Source organism: Plasmodium cynomolgi, chromosome 5 (assembly GCF_000321355.1).
Source record: "Plasmodium cynomolgi strain B DNA, chromosome 5, whole genome shotgun sequence".
Classification (NCBI taxonomy): Eukaryota; Apicomplexa; class Aconoidasida; order Haemosporida; family Plasmodiidae; genus Plasmodium; species Plasmodium cynomolgi.
Genome location: NC_020398.1, coordinates 183,946 through 196,738, shown reverse-complemented (window position 1 = coordinate 196,738; position 12,793 = coordinate 183,946). Strand labels below are relative to the sequence as shown.

The 12,793-nt window shown below is 46.0% G+C and overlaps 4 protein-coding genes across 4 annotated transcripts; 3 read left to right on the top strand and 1 right to left on the bottom strand.

Moving 5' to 3' along the window:
• Positions 1–704: 704 nt before the first annotated feature.
• PCYB_051400 (hypothetical protein) lies at positions 705–2,921 on the top strand (the record flags this gene model as incomplete). The annotated part of the gene is made up of 2 exons (XM_004221021.1): positions 705–1,758; positions 1,792–2,921. The coding sequence occupies 2 exons, from the start codon at positions 705–707 to the stop codon at positions 2,919–2,921; spliced, it is 2,184 nt and encodes a 727-aa protein (XP_004221069.1).
• Positions 2,922–4,250: 1,329 nt separating this feature from the next.
• On the top strand, positions 4,251–4,889 carry PCYB_051390 (hypothetical protein; the record flags this gene model as incomplete). The annotated part of the gene is made up of 2 exons (XM_004221020.1): positions 4,251–4,265; positions 4,332–4,889. 2 exons carry the CDS (start codon positions 4,251–4,253, stop codon positions 4,887–4,889), a joined length of 573 nt encoding a protein of 190 aa, XP_004221068.1.
• A 1,342-nt stretch (positions 4,890–6,231) lies between these two features.
• Positions 6,232–7,229, top strand: PCYB_051380 (plastid 50S ribosomal protein L21; the record flags this gene model as incomplete). The annotated part of the gene is made up of 1 exon (XM_004221019.1): positions 6,232–7,229. A coding segment is annotated over one exon (998 nt), but the record flags the coding sequence as incomplete, so codon positions are not given.
• A 498-nt stretch (positions 7,230–7,727) lies between these two features.
• On the bottom strand, positions 7,728–12,731 carry PCYB_051370 (hypothetical protein; the record flags this gene model as incomplete). Its single annotated transcript, XM_004221018.1, has 3 exons — positions 7,728–8,654; positions 8,883–9,686; positions 9,870–12,731. 3 exons carry the CDS (start codon positions 12,729–12,731, stop codon positions 7,728–7,730), a joined length of 4,593 nt encoding a protein of 1,530 aa, XP_004221066.1.
• Between the last annotated feature and the right edge of the window lie 62 nt (positions 12,732–12,793).

Here is a 12,793-nt window from a genome sequence, read left to right as displayed (position 1 = left end):
ATAATAGGAAGAATGATGTAGGAGCTGTTCGAAGCGTTTGCGACAATTCCTAAGTTGTCCTTTTTTTTTTTTTTTTTCCCTTCATCGTGTCATTTTCTTCCCGCGCCACGATGACACTTCCCCATTTACTCATGAACCACGATCGGGATACTACCCCAATTGGAGAGAAGCAATATGATGGAGACCCCCCCGATGGGCACGTCGTAAAGTGCTACAATCTCCCAGCACATATATGCGGAGAAGGGATCCTTTATTACCTCCTGGACATACAAAAAAATGCCGGGTTTGAAATTAAAGAAGTGCTTAGACCAGTGAAGGAAGAAACGAATCTATATCCATGGAAAGTCATTTGTAATGAAAAATTTGCATCTTTCCTCCTTCAGAAGGAGAGGATCCAAATATATGATGATTTAAAAAGGAATAACCGAGTTTTTGTGAGACTACCCCGTGGGAAGGAGACAAACGGTGAGGAAGAAGCGTATAGAGATGAAGTAGACAGCAGGGGGGGGGACGGCCCACTAAACGACACAGTCAAACATGGGGTTTCTCCAAAAAAGGAAGAGACGAAAGGGACTATCTTTCGTTTTATCAATCCTCGAAAAAACGATGAGGATGCAAGCGACAGTGCTGCAAGGGGCCCCTCATGTTATAGCAGCCATGTGATTTCATCGTCTCAAAATTATGACTTAAATGAAGTAAAAAAAATGAATACAGGGATCGCTGACGCGGCTTCTATCTCGATTACCATCGGAGAGACGGTTCCACGTGGCGATGGCTCATATTTGAGTTCCGGTCGAAAATTTGAAAGGGACTCCGGTCAAATTAGGAACGGCGTCGAGTACTGTTTGTATGAGGAGTCCTCTGTTGGTGGAGAGGGTAACCGTTACGGCGATGGTGACGGTTGCCGCGATGGTGACGGTTGCCGCAATGGTGACGGATACGGCGATGGTGACGCCTGCCGCAGTGGTGACGGCTACTTCCATGGTGACAGCAGTGACGACAGCGAGGGCGATCTTTCAAATGACAGAGACAGTGACTGGTTTGGTAGCGAGTCCAGCTTTGCGATAGATGGAGAGGGAATCCCAAAGCGGAGGAGAGAGGGCCCGTGGCGAGCTGAGAAGGACCACGGGGAAGAAGCAGAAGAAGGAGAAGAAGCAGAAGGAGGAGAAGAAGCAGAAGAAGAAGCAGAAGCAGAAGACGCAGAAGAAGCCGCGTCGATGAAGAGCCAAACCAGATTGAACAACAAACGAAGGGAGGGTCAAAAAAACGCAAATGATGATTCACAAGAAGAAGGAGAAAACTACGCAGAGTCATATCGGAGCAGTAATTCTAGAAATATAAAGCAACACAAGTGGGAGGATTATTACCAAAGAAAGGGTTCTTTCAAATTCATCGGAAATAGAAATAACTCAAACACGTCTGATACGAAAAGTGGAAGCGAATTGAAGAGCTTAGTTAGCTCCTCTCGAAATGATGACACGAGTGTGCTCAATGAGGAAGAAGGCATCATCACCATCGATCCAAGTTGTAGTAAAAGACGCGGAAGTATTGTGCAATCCGATTGGGTGAAAACTCCCCAGGGAGGAGTCACGCAGGAAAATAAAAACCATCAGCTAGTAAACCAAATGGATGATGAGCATACCAAAAGGAGAAGAAGCAAGAAAAAAAAAACATCCTGTGATGCAATCGAAGGTATAATAAATGAACAGAAGGAAATTTTAAAAAAAATTAAAAGAAGGAAAAAAATGAAGAGAAGAGGTGTCAACCAAATTAATATTTATTTTTGTCCAGGTAGTATAAACGAAATAGTGAGAGATGTACGGGAGGAAGACGCAGGGGTGAGTGTACCAACGAGGGTGGATTTCCCATTGGAGGAGAAAAGGCAGTTCCTTTGGGATGCCTATGGCTGGAAGATGGAGGATCATCAGGATGAAGATTTCCGAGGGGGTGGTCATAAAATAATGTTGAAAATAGGAAATCCAAATAGGGAGGAAAAGGAGCACATAGAGAAAGGGACAGAAATAGAGGAGGGTTCACTTGATCACAGTTGTTACAACAAAGGGGAAGGACCAAACAGGGGAGAGACATCTCAGGGGGGGCGGCGCATTCGTGAGGATACCTCGTATAGTGGCCTCCACGAAGATCGAGCAAGTGTCATCAGTGGGAGGAGCGTAGAAAGGCGCCCAAACGGAAGCGCACAACGAAGCATAGATGGCTGCGATCCGAAGAGAGGTGGATCGCCGATATGGCCAAGCCATCTAGGATGGAAAGAAATCTCAGAAGAAATTAAGAGCAAGCTATGTGTTGTCATTAAAAACAAACCAGCCGAGTGGAGCGATTACGATTTGAGGAAATTCATAGAGTCCCAATTTTCAGGAAATAATCACTTCCCCGTTTTTGAAGATATTTTTTTAACAAAGAGTTGCCCGACCATGGCTACCGTTGCTTTTAAAAATGAACGATTAAAAAAATATTTTTTGAATTGCCAAAAATTTAAGTTACCTTCTTCGACCAGGAGATATGCAAACGGTGGCAACCGTGGAGGTGGTAGCACGACGGCTAGCTACCACTACAATAGTAGGTACTCCAGTTTTTTAATTCTACAGGAATATATAGCGTCTCATAATGGAATCCATTTTAATAATGCAAAGAAACAGCCATGTCAGAGGAAGGAAGGGGGCGGTTATAGTGCCCAAGCAAAATATAAGGCGAACCGTTCAGAGTTTGTCCCTACCCGAGTGAGAGAATCTACAAAGGATGACTTTTCCAGGAGTGGTAGGTACCAAAGTCGTAACTACAAATATGTATCAGACATGCGATCAGATAGCAGACACGCCAGCATGAACCCCCAGTATGATAGAAGTGAGATGAACAAGAGGATGAATCAGTCCGGAAAGAATGTGTATCATACGAGGAGTTAAAGGCGGGAGAAGGGAGCCCACAGTGCAGCTGGGAGGAGAGGCGTCACTTCCCTAGCACTGTTGTTTTTTTTTTTTTGACAGGAGTGTTGTCCACCGCAATGTTGTGATGCTGCATGAGTTTATTGCCTTACGCTTTGACTTCCTATTTTTTTTTTTCCCCCTTTACGTGTGTAGCTTCAGCTGATATGCGAGCCACCGCGTGTATAAATAATTAACCCCGCCCGTACCTTTCGTTTGGCCCCTTGCGTGTTAGCTGTGCGGTGTTTCGCTGTATTTCGCAGTGTTTCGCGATGTTTCGCGGTATATCGCGGCATTTTCCTGCATTTTGCGGCCGTTGCGTTGGCTACTCGGGGAGGAGGCTTCCACCCATCGGTGACCACATCCCCACGTGGCTTCCACACTCCCCAAACGTTCGACTGCTGAGTGTGCATAAAGAGCTACGCAGGGAAGTACCAAAATGCCAACTTCTTAACTTATAAACGCCTGTGGGTGTTTTTCCCTCTGTTGGTCCACTTAACACCTCGTGCGGTGTGTGCCTATACTGATTCTGCTCAATTTTAAAGTCCTTCCCCAGACAACGGCATTATTGCCTATCGCTATCATTCATCACTTGATAATCATCCCGTCTCAGTGGCTATTTCTTTAGGAGAGCGAGGCCCTTCTTGAGGATTTCCTTTTCCCGTCTTCCCCCATTTGTGCATTGTATGCGTGGGAGTTTTTTTTTTCCCCCAATTTTGGTGTACATACAGCCAATAATGTTACATGTGATTTTTTATCCCTTTGTGTTGCCTCTCACTCGTCACGAAGGAGAAGAGTTACTCTCAGTTATCCTCCGTTAGCTTATTATTTGTCCCCCATGGGAGAATCTCTAGAAGGTACAAATGCGTAATGTGAGTTTTTTTTAAGAGTCCCCACGAAGTAACATCAAATGCGGAGTATCTGCTCACACCACCCTTTTTTTCAGTGTGTCTTCTCATCACTTGGGTGGGAGGGTCAAAACGAATAGTTTTATGCTCTCACTCTTGGAAAAAATTTTGCTTTGTGTTTATTCGACAGGCTGAATTGTATTTACTGCGGTCTGTGTGCCGGCGATTTGTCTTAATTTTTTGTTCACGTCTGCCTATATTTTGTCCTTTCGCTCACGTGGACCACACCACAGAGCTATTGTCCCATTGAAGAATTACGACACGCAACCATATGTACAGGACACACAACCATATATACAGGACACGCAACCATATATACAGAACACACAACCATATATACAGGACACAACCATATATACACGACACCACATCTGTGCTCCTCCCTCCCCCCATTCCCCCTACAATGAAGAGAACCAATGTTATCGTGCCCCTCTGTATGTACCTGCTGCTGGGGAGTTCTCTCCTTTTTTGCCTCTGTGGAAAGGTGAAGAAAAATAAACAAGTTAGAAATTTGCTTAAGTCACTAACTGAGAGGGTAGACACAGATGATGGAGAAAACGAATATGCCAGATTGACCCAAACACCTGTTGTAAGTATGAGCTTATCTAAAGTAAAATTTAAGACGAGCTTACAAAATGTACTTGTGGAACCATACACAGAAAGGGTTAAAGATTTTGTAGGAAAAACTAATTATGAAATAAGGATGGAAAGGACACTGTTAGATGAAATAAAAAAGGCTAGTCAGAACATGGACCGAATTGGTGATGTCCTTTCTGCACGAGGAGGGAAACAAAGGAAAAATCGTGATGATCACATCATTATGAGTAGGTATTTCCACTACTTAAAAGATAAGGATGAAGATTTTGGGTTAAGTTTTTTCCCTGTGTACAAGACATTTAAATCGAATACTTCCCATTTTGGTGACAATTTGAGCAGTTCTCTGTACCCACATGAGTTGCTAGAAAAGGGTTCCATGTCAAGTGAAAGTTTTTTAAAAAATTCATCTAAGCGGATTTCCTTCCCAGAAAGGGGGGACTCCTAAGGTGAGACTGTCCAACGTGGGATAATCGCTTTTTTTTTTCTTCTACTCATTGGCAATGCAGCTACACGCAGGAGGGGTGTCCCCTTTTTGAGATATGTTCCCATAAGCACAGATGACAATACACCGTTGCACTTTTATCCGTGCGAGGTCAAAAAAGGGAAAAAAATATTTTGTGAAGACCTTGCTGCGTTCATATGTTGTTCAATTTGAGTATCCCTCTGTGAAGCTACATCCCCTTTGGTGTAGAGTTCCATTTTACACTTCATTCTCCCAAGAATGGAAGTTTCCAGGGGGGAAGGGATATGCTAGCTCCACGTGCACTCGTTGCCATGTAGGTGTACCCTCCTGCATGTGTGCAGATCGGAAAGCTCTACACGCGAATGTTTTTTCGCTTTAAAAGATGTGTAACTTTTGACCGGGAAAATACTCTCCAAAATGAGCTGTATAGCATGAGCAAATGGGGAACGCTTGGAAAAGTGACCGTTAAAGAATTGGTCCCTTTGCCCCTTATCCTGGGTGCGTCGAGGCAAATGCCAAAACTAAGACTTGCCGTGAGCGCGGCCATCCTTTGAAAATCTTTCATCACTATGATGTGCGCAAGTGTGTACACCTTATGCGCGAGGAGAGGTGGCAAACCGGAATGAACAGCACAGTTTGTTTAGCGATTCCTGGCTAGTTTTTTTTTTTTTTTTTTTTTTTTTTTTTCCTGAACTGTTCATAATATTTTGGCGTCATTTTACCAAATTGGTCCTCTTTTTGGAAAAAGTTGCCTGAACAGGGGTAGGAAAAAAAAAAAAATATATACTTATATATCCAAAAAGTGAACGGGTGAAACTTACACGCGAACTGGTACATTTTGGTCTCTCTTAAAGTCAGGTGTACGGCGCCGTTTGGGTTATTTTTCCCATTTGAGCCGCACATATCACGCTAGGAGAGAAAGAAAGAAGGGGGGGGGAGTTTACATGATCGTGTCAGCTGATTTACTATGCACATATGTACGCATACGCTGCGCGCGTTCATCCTCTTACGCCGGCTCACGTATCACGGGAGCGATGTAGCGCGAAGGGGCTGCTAAACAGGGCATGCATAAGAAGGGACTCGCCCAGGGAAGAAAAGGGAAAAGAACGCAACACAGTGTAGTACAGCGTGGCGCGGCACAACACAGCGTGGTAGTGCTCAACACAGCGCGGTACTGCTCAACACAGCGCGGTACTGCTCAACACTGCGCAGTGCAACCTTGTGGCCCCCCATACCCCTTCTCAGCTGCGCAAAAATGCAGAGAGCAGGAGCAAGCTTGGGGGGGCACCAGAAGTAACAAAACAGAAGGGGCCGCGTGGGAAATATGCTTTTTTTAGGCCTATGCGCGATTTTTTTCGTTTTTTCCCCACAAGGTGGCGGCGCAGCAAAGGTGGTAACGCCGCATAGCAGGACAGCAAAGGTGGTGGCGCCGCATAGCAGGATAGCAAAGGTGGTAGCGCCGCATAGCAGCACAGCAAAGGTGGTGTCTCGCCCCCGTGGAAGCCTCACTTTTATACCCAGCACGCACAGATGGAAGCCCGAACGGAGTAGACGAAGCAAAGTGAACGTGTTGATAAACTCGCCCGCACAAATAAAACTTTCCGAAATAGAAGATAATCGAGACAGGAGCGGGAAATTCTGTGTTATCGAAATATGTGGTAAAGCCCGATGGGTGGAGGAGGGAAGATACTATGACGTGTTCAGAATTAAGCAAGAAGAAAATAAAAGCATTTACCTGAACAGAGTATTTTTTTATAGTACGATGGAAGGGAAGCTGGTCTTCGGCACCCCCTTTTTAGACAACGTAAGAATCAAGGCAACAGTTATGAAGCATTTTCGAGGAAATAAAATTTACCGATTAAAATTTAAGCCGAAGAAAAACTACAAAAGGTTTTATGGACACAGACAAGAAATGAGCAGAATTTACATAAATAAATTTGAAGTTAATAACAACCTCGTGGATCGAGAAAAAAGGAAGTATAATTTTTTTAGAGATGACTCGATATACTATGTCCTTAATCGTATTCATAACATGATTAGGCCCAGTTTAGAGCTGAAGCATTTAAAAAGGCACTTTATGGATTACCTGAACAAATTTTGTAGTCTCAAATTTGAAACTTTTTACAAACACAGGGGGAATTACAAACATGAAAAAATGCTTCGAAATATTTTGAAGACAAAAAAGTTGAGCAAACGACCTGAGGTACAGGAAGAGGTGCGGAAGATCGAAGAGGAAAAGGAGAGCAGGCGTTTGAATAAGTATGACCCCCTTGCTGACTTCGACCCGGTGGCTAATGAGTGTTTCATACGAGAGCACTTTTATTCGTGACTGACGTCTTGGCGCGGTGTGAACAAAAGACAAAAATGGAGCAAAATGGTTTGAAGTGGCACAAGGGAAGAATTGCCCCACGCGCGTATTCGCATAAACGTGTACATAGAGCGCGTTCCTGGGGACGACCTCCGCCACCTCTCCTTTTTTTTGCCCACTTGGTGCATGCGTACAGGGGGGGAGAAGCAATTGGGTGTGAGAAGCAGTAGGGTATGAGAAGCAGTAGGGGGGGAGGGGAAGAGATAGGGGGGCTTTCAAAGGGGACAAACGAACGGGGCGAATTCCACTCGAGAGGCGCCCCTTTGGAAGTCCCCCTACTGCTTCTCCCCCCCTATTGCTTCTCCCTCCCTATTGCTTCTCCCTCCCTATTGCTTCTCCCTCCCTATTGCTTCTCCCTCCCTATTGCTTCTCCCCCCCTATTTGCTTCTCCTCCCCTATTTGCTTCTCCGCCCCTATTGCTTCTCCCCCCCTATGGCTTCTCCCCCCTTAACCTAATCCATATTCAACTTGCGCGATTGCTCCTTCCTAGGGAAAGGCCGCTCAAAATAAAGCAGCTTGGTGATTTTATAAATGAGCGGTATGGAAATATTTTCCACATTTTTAATGTCATAGAATTTTAAGGCTCTTCTAAATTTGTGATTCCTCACGAAGAGGTTAATCAGGGCCTGGTCATCAAGGTGCATGTGTTTTTCTTTTAGAAGCCCCAATTTTAAGGACCACGATCTGAGGGCTATGCTTTCATCAGACAAGTGATTCGCTTCTGTATCGATTCCGTTTGTTCGTTTTATGTTAAAGTCAGTTGACCGCGCTGTGTGTGCTTCTTCCCTCGCAGTGTGTGTTTTTTCCCTCGTAGTGTGTGTTTTTTCCCTGGCTGGGCTTCTTATTGTTGTAAGTGTTTTGCCCTTTTCCGTTTTGTACAGACCATCGTTTGGTATTCCCCTTTGTCGATTTTTCACTTCTCCATTTGGTTCATTGACCACATCGGTGATGTCTCCATTTGACAGATCGATAGCTGTGTTTTTCTCCCCCTCCTTGGTGTTATAAAAATCTTGAATAAGCTCATCAGGGTGTTCATTCACATATCTGTAATTCTGAATAAGGAAATCTATTTCCTCCTTATTGGCATTTTTGTTTTTATATTTTTCTTCTCCTAGTAATTTCTCCACGTAATTTCCTCTCGTTACATTGTCCTCCTGTCCATGTAGGCAGAGTAGATCCGTTTGTCGATCTAGATTCAAAAATTCGGTTTTCTTCCTTTCATCATGGAGGTCATTCTTATTAGCACTTTGTATATCCTCACTGGACTTACCCAACAAATCTTGGTCGTTTAAAATGACTTCCTCATCACTTCCTACATCGATTGCTTCCAACTCGTTAAAGTTTCTAATTTTTCTCTTCCTTTTGTAGTATCCTAGCACCTGCACAGGAGGGGTGGGGGAAGGAAGAAAGGATGGAAGAAAAGAAGCAACGAAGGAAGCAGCGAAGCATGCAAGGAGGCACGCAAAAAAGACGAGTGGCACATGGATAGGGCTGCGCTCCGAATTAGAGGACACAGCCCTACTGATAGAAACAACGGCATGCACACAATAACGTGTGCAGAGGGGGATTATTTTTGTCGAGTTCGGATAAACTTCTTCGTTCCTCACCTCGTAGGATGCGTGTCTGTATGGCTTCAATTCGTCATGGTCCTCCTGTAGGCTGCTTCCGAGGTCGTCATCCTCAACGTGGCTCTTTCCGTTTTTATTTTGCTTCTCCTTTTCGCCCTGCCTCACAATTTTGCTAACTCTTAGGAAGGGCTTGCTTGGAGGGTCTTCCACAAGTCCCTGCGCAGGGTTGCACCGATCATCTCCTCCACGGAGGAACTTCTCACCACCTGCATCAGTACTGCCCCCCCTTTCACACTCTTGGGTCTTCCTCCTTTGCATCAACTTTGCCAGCTCCTTCCTTCTGAACAGGTTCCCAATATTTATGGCCTTCTTCACAATTTCGTCGACATTTATTTCTTTCTCAGTGGGGGAATCTGCACTCTGGTTTGGGTCCCCTTTTTCCATCTCGACGTCACCACTGGGTTGAATCGTGCCTCCCTTTTCTAGGCAGTCCAGCGAGTTTAGCGAGTTCGGCGAGTTCAGCGAGTTCGGCGAGTTCAGCGAGTTCGGCGAGTTCAGCAAGTTCAGCGAGTTCGGCGAGTCCACCAATTTCACCGAGTCCGTCTCATCCCTCCGGGCGGTTGATCTTTCGTGGGTCCTCTCTCCTATCATGTTTTCTTCTGTGGGGTGTAAATCGGGGACGCACTTATGTGTGTGCTTTTTTGCCTGCACTTGTTTATACGGTCGATTCTGCGGTTCGTTCGTCGGATCATCCTGCTGCTTCCGCTCACCCTCCTCATCCACGAAGGTGTTCAAATAATTTTCGAGATTATCCTCCGGGAGGTCTTCACTCAGTTTGTCTTGCTGCGTGTTGGATGAAGGGGGAGGGGTTGTCTCCGCGGGTGTGCTTCCTCGTTCGGTGGTTCCTTCGTTGACGGGGTCTGCGAGGTTGTCTCCGTTGCGCGCCCCGTTAGTGGGACCGCTTCCAATCGGGCCACTTCCAATCGGGCCACTCCCCGTCGGGCCGCTTCCAATCGGACCGCTTACAACCGCACCACCATACGTGGCACCCAAGAAGTCCCTCTCGCTGGTCACGTCAAACTGCTGCTCGTCGAGCAGCTTATGATACTCGCTAAACTCTTGGACCCCTTTATCCACTAGATTGTCTCTAAATTCCTCCTCATCATAAATATCGAACCCGTCAAGGGGAACCTGATCTCTATCCCCAAAATAGTAATACATTTTTTCATTCCACGTTTTGATGTCATCTCCAAAGAGCTTGGATGCTTCCTCTATGCATTTTTCTTCGTCCTTCGGGAGGTTCATGCTTAGATTTTGGCTTAAGATGTGTTTAAGTTCTTTTTTCACGTTGAAGAAGGAGCGTTCTCCGGCCTCGCCATCGCCTTGCTCCTCGTCCACGCTATGCTCATCGTCCACGCTATGCTCATCGTCCGCGCTATGCTCGTCAGTGTTTTGGGTCCCCCCGTGGGGGTCATCCCTTCCGTGCAGGAAATGCCCCCCGAGTTTGTCACTGCCACTGTTACTGCCACTGTTACTGCCACTGTTACTGCCACCGTCACCGTCGCCGTCGCCGTAGCCTCCGCGGCCCGCCCCCACTTGTTCATCTTCCCGAAAGATGTTCCTCCTTTTAAGCTTTTTTTTTCTTTCTTTCTCGTTTATGTAGTGAAGGTCTGTTCGTTTGACTTTCCCCTGGGCGTGGTGGGGATACTGTCCTGGGGTTCGACCCTCATGGCCTGCCTCGCCGTAGTGGCCGTCTTCGCCTTCCTCATCGGCCTCCTCCTCATCCTCTTCCTCATCCGCTTCGCCCAAGTACCTGGCCCAGTCGGGCTGTCCCCCCCCCGCGGAGTCCTTCATCGCACCCAGTCCATCATGTGTAGCGCTTTCCCTTTTATGAGGATCTCCCCTTAGAGCTTGGTTCCACCGTTGTAGCATCTCACGTGAGGCTTCACGGGATGTGCTGCTCCCCTTTTCACCACGATTCGTTTTCACATCAGTTTTCGTTTCCCCCTCACTTAGTACATTTTCTTTAATTCTGCGAATGTTATCCTTTAGGTACATTAACGTTTGTTTGTTTCCATCCAAAACACTATCGTCTCGTTTGTTCCTTAGTTTCTGGTTCGCACGTTCATGATAGAGACGGAAAAAATCATCTGCGTCGTCTTCTATGGGTATGGTTTGTTCCTCCTCCCACCCTTCAGTGTTCCTGTCAGTAGACCAATCCTCCACGGATCCATCTAAATTCTGCAAATTGCTTTTAAAAAATTTATTCAAATTTTGTTGAATTATTTCTGTCGATCCGAATGAGGATTCCACCTCCCTGTGGTTATTTCCACCTTCATCTGTGGTATCCCTGTTGGAAGAACCCTTCCTAAATTGGTCAATTTCGTCTCTTAAAGCTTTATTTTGCTTCTTCAGCGATTCTAGACTGAATTTTTGTTCGACTTGTTCATCGTCTGGGTTGGGCAGTGCACCGATTTCTTGTAAGAACTGTTCATTGTCTGCCTGCTGTTCTAGCATATCTTGGTAGTTACTGTTGGGTGAGGTGAGTTCATTATAACGCATCATGAAAGGAGCGAACTGGCTCTTCTTCAAATGGGAAACCTTTTTTAATTTATTTAGTTGTTCTTTCTTATCGAACAAATTATGCACGTTTTTTTTCTTCTGCTTTTTCAGTTCGTTATATTTTTTTAAGTAATTAATCATGTGGTAGTTGTGTGTGACGTAGGATGGACATGGCATGTATTGGTTTTGTTCCTTTATGGTCTCCTGTTGATTTAGAACACGTAAACATGCTTCCTCCTCCTGACTGTATAGGGTGACTTCGATTCTGTTACTGAGGATGTCTATTTTTCTTACTTTTAAATTTTTTAGGTGATCTCCGATGGAAATTTTTTTTTTCTTCACATCTTTGACTAGTGACTTAGGGTCCCTATTGTAGTGACCCAGGTTGAGGAAGGCCAACGTCTTGCATCCGATGTCTATGTAGGCCCCTTCTTCGTTTATGTGCTGGACTACTCCACTTACGGTGTCTTCTACCTTGTAGTGCGTAATTTTTTTTTTCCTCTTGGATGGGCTTTCCTCCTTGATGTACATGAGGTCTTCCTCCTCCTCGTTGGTTCGGAAGTCCACGCCCAGCTTTTTCTTCACCTCCTCAGGGGGGGTGTTCGCGGTGTTAGCGGTGTTAGCGGTGTTAGCGGTGTTAGCGATGTTACCGATGTTACCGCTGTTACCGCTGCTACCGCTGCTTCCGCTGTTGCCGCTGTTCTCGGGGGGAAGGTTCGTGTGGTTCGGGGCTGGGTCTTCTGAGGGGCCTTCTGGGGGCCCCGCCACGGACTCGTTTCGCGCTTCGCCCGGAGAGTCCCCCTTCGAGTCTGCCGTCTCGCCGGGTGTCCAATCTGCCGTCTCGCCTGCTGTCCCACCGGCCGTTTCACCTGTTGTCCCACCTTCCCTCTCGCCTGTTGTCCAATCTGCCGCCTCGCCTGCTGTCCCACCTTCCCTCTCGCCTGTTGCCCCGCCTGCCCTCTCCCCAGTGCGCGCCCGCAAAAACCCTGCGTCGCTCAACTTCTGCAAGCTCCGACGCAGCGCCTTAATTTCTTCTTCATTGTCGGTGACCTGAATGATCCCATTCTTCTTGTGGATGTAGCATATGACGACATCGATGTGCTTTCCCACCTCGTACTTTTTCCTCAGTTGTGCCTTGTCTTCAAAGTACCGTTTAATGTAGAGGTGTGCAAAATTAATGGCGTTTATGTCTAGCTTAATCAAGTGATTCTCTACCTGCACTACTTTGCCTCGCACCTGGTCCCCTAGCTTGAAAAAATCAACAGGGAGTTTGTACATGCGTCTACACACCTTAGTTCTACTCATTAAGTCTTGGTCTCTCTTCATTTTTTCTTTAATTTTTTCATACAGGTCGTATTTCCACCTTTTTAAGAGGAGATTTTTTTTGG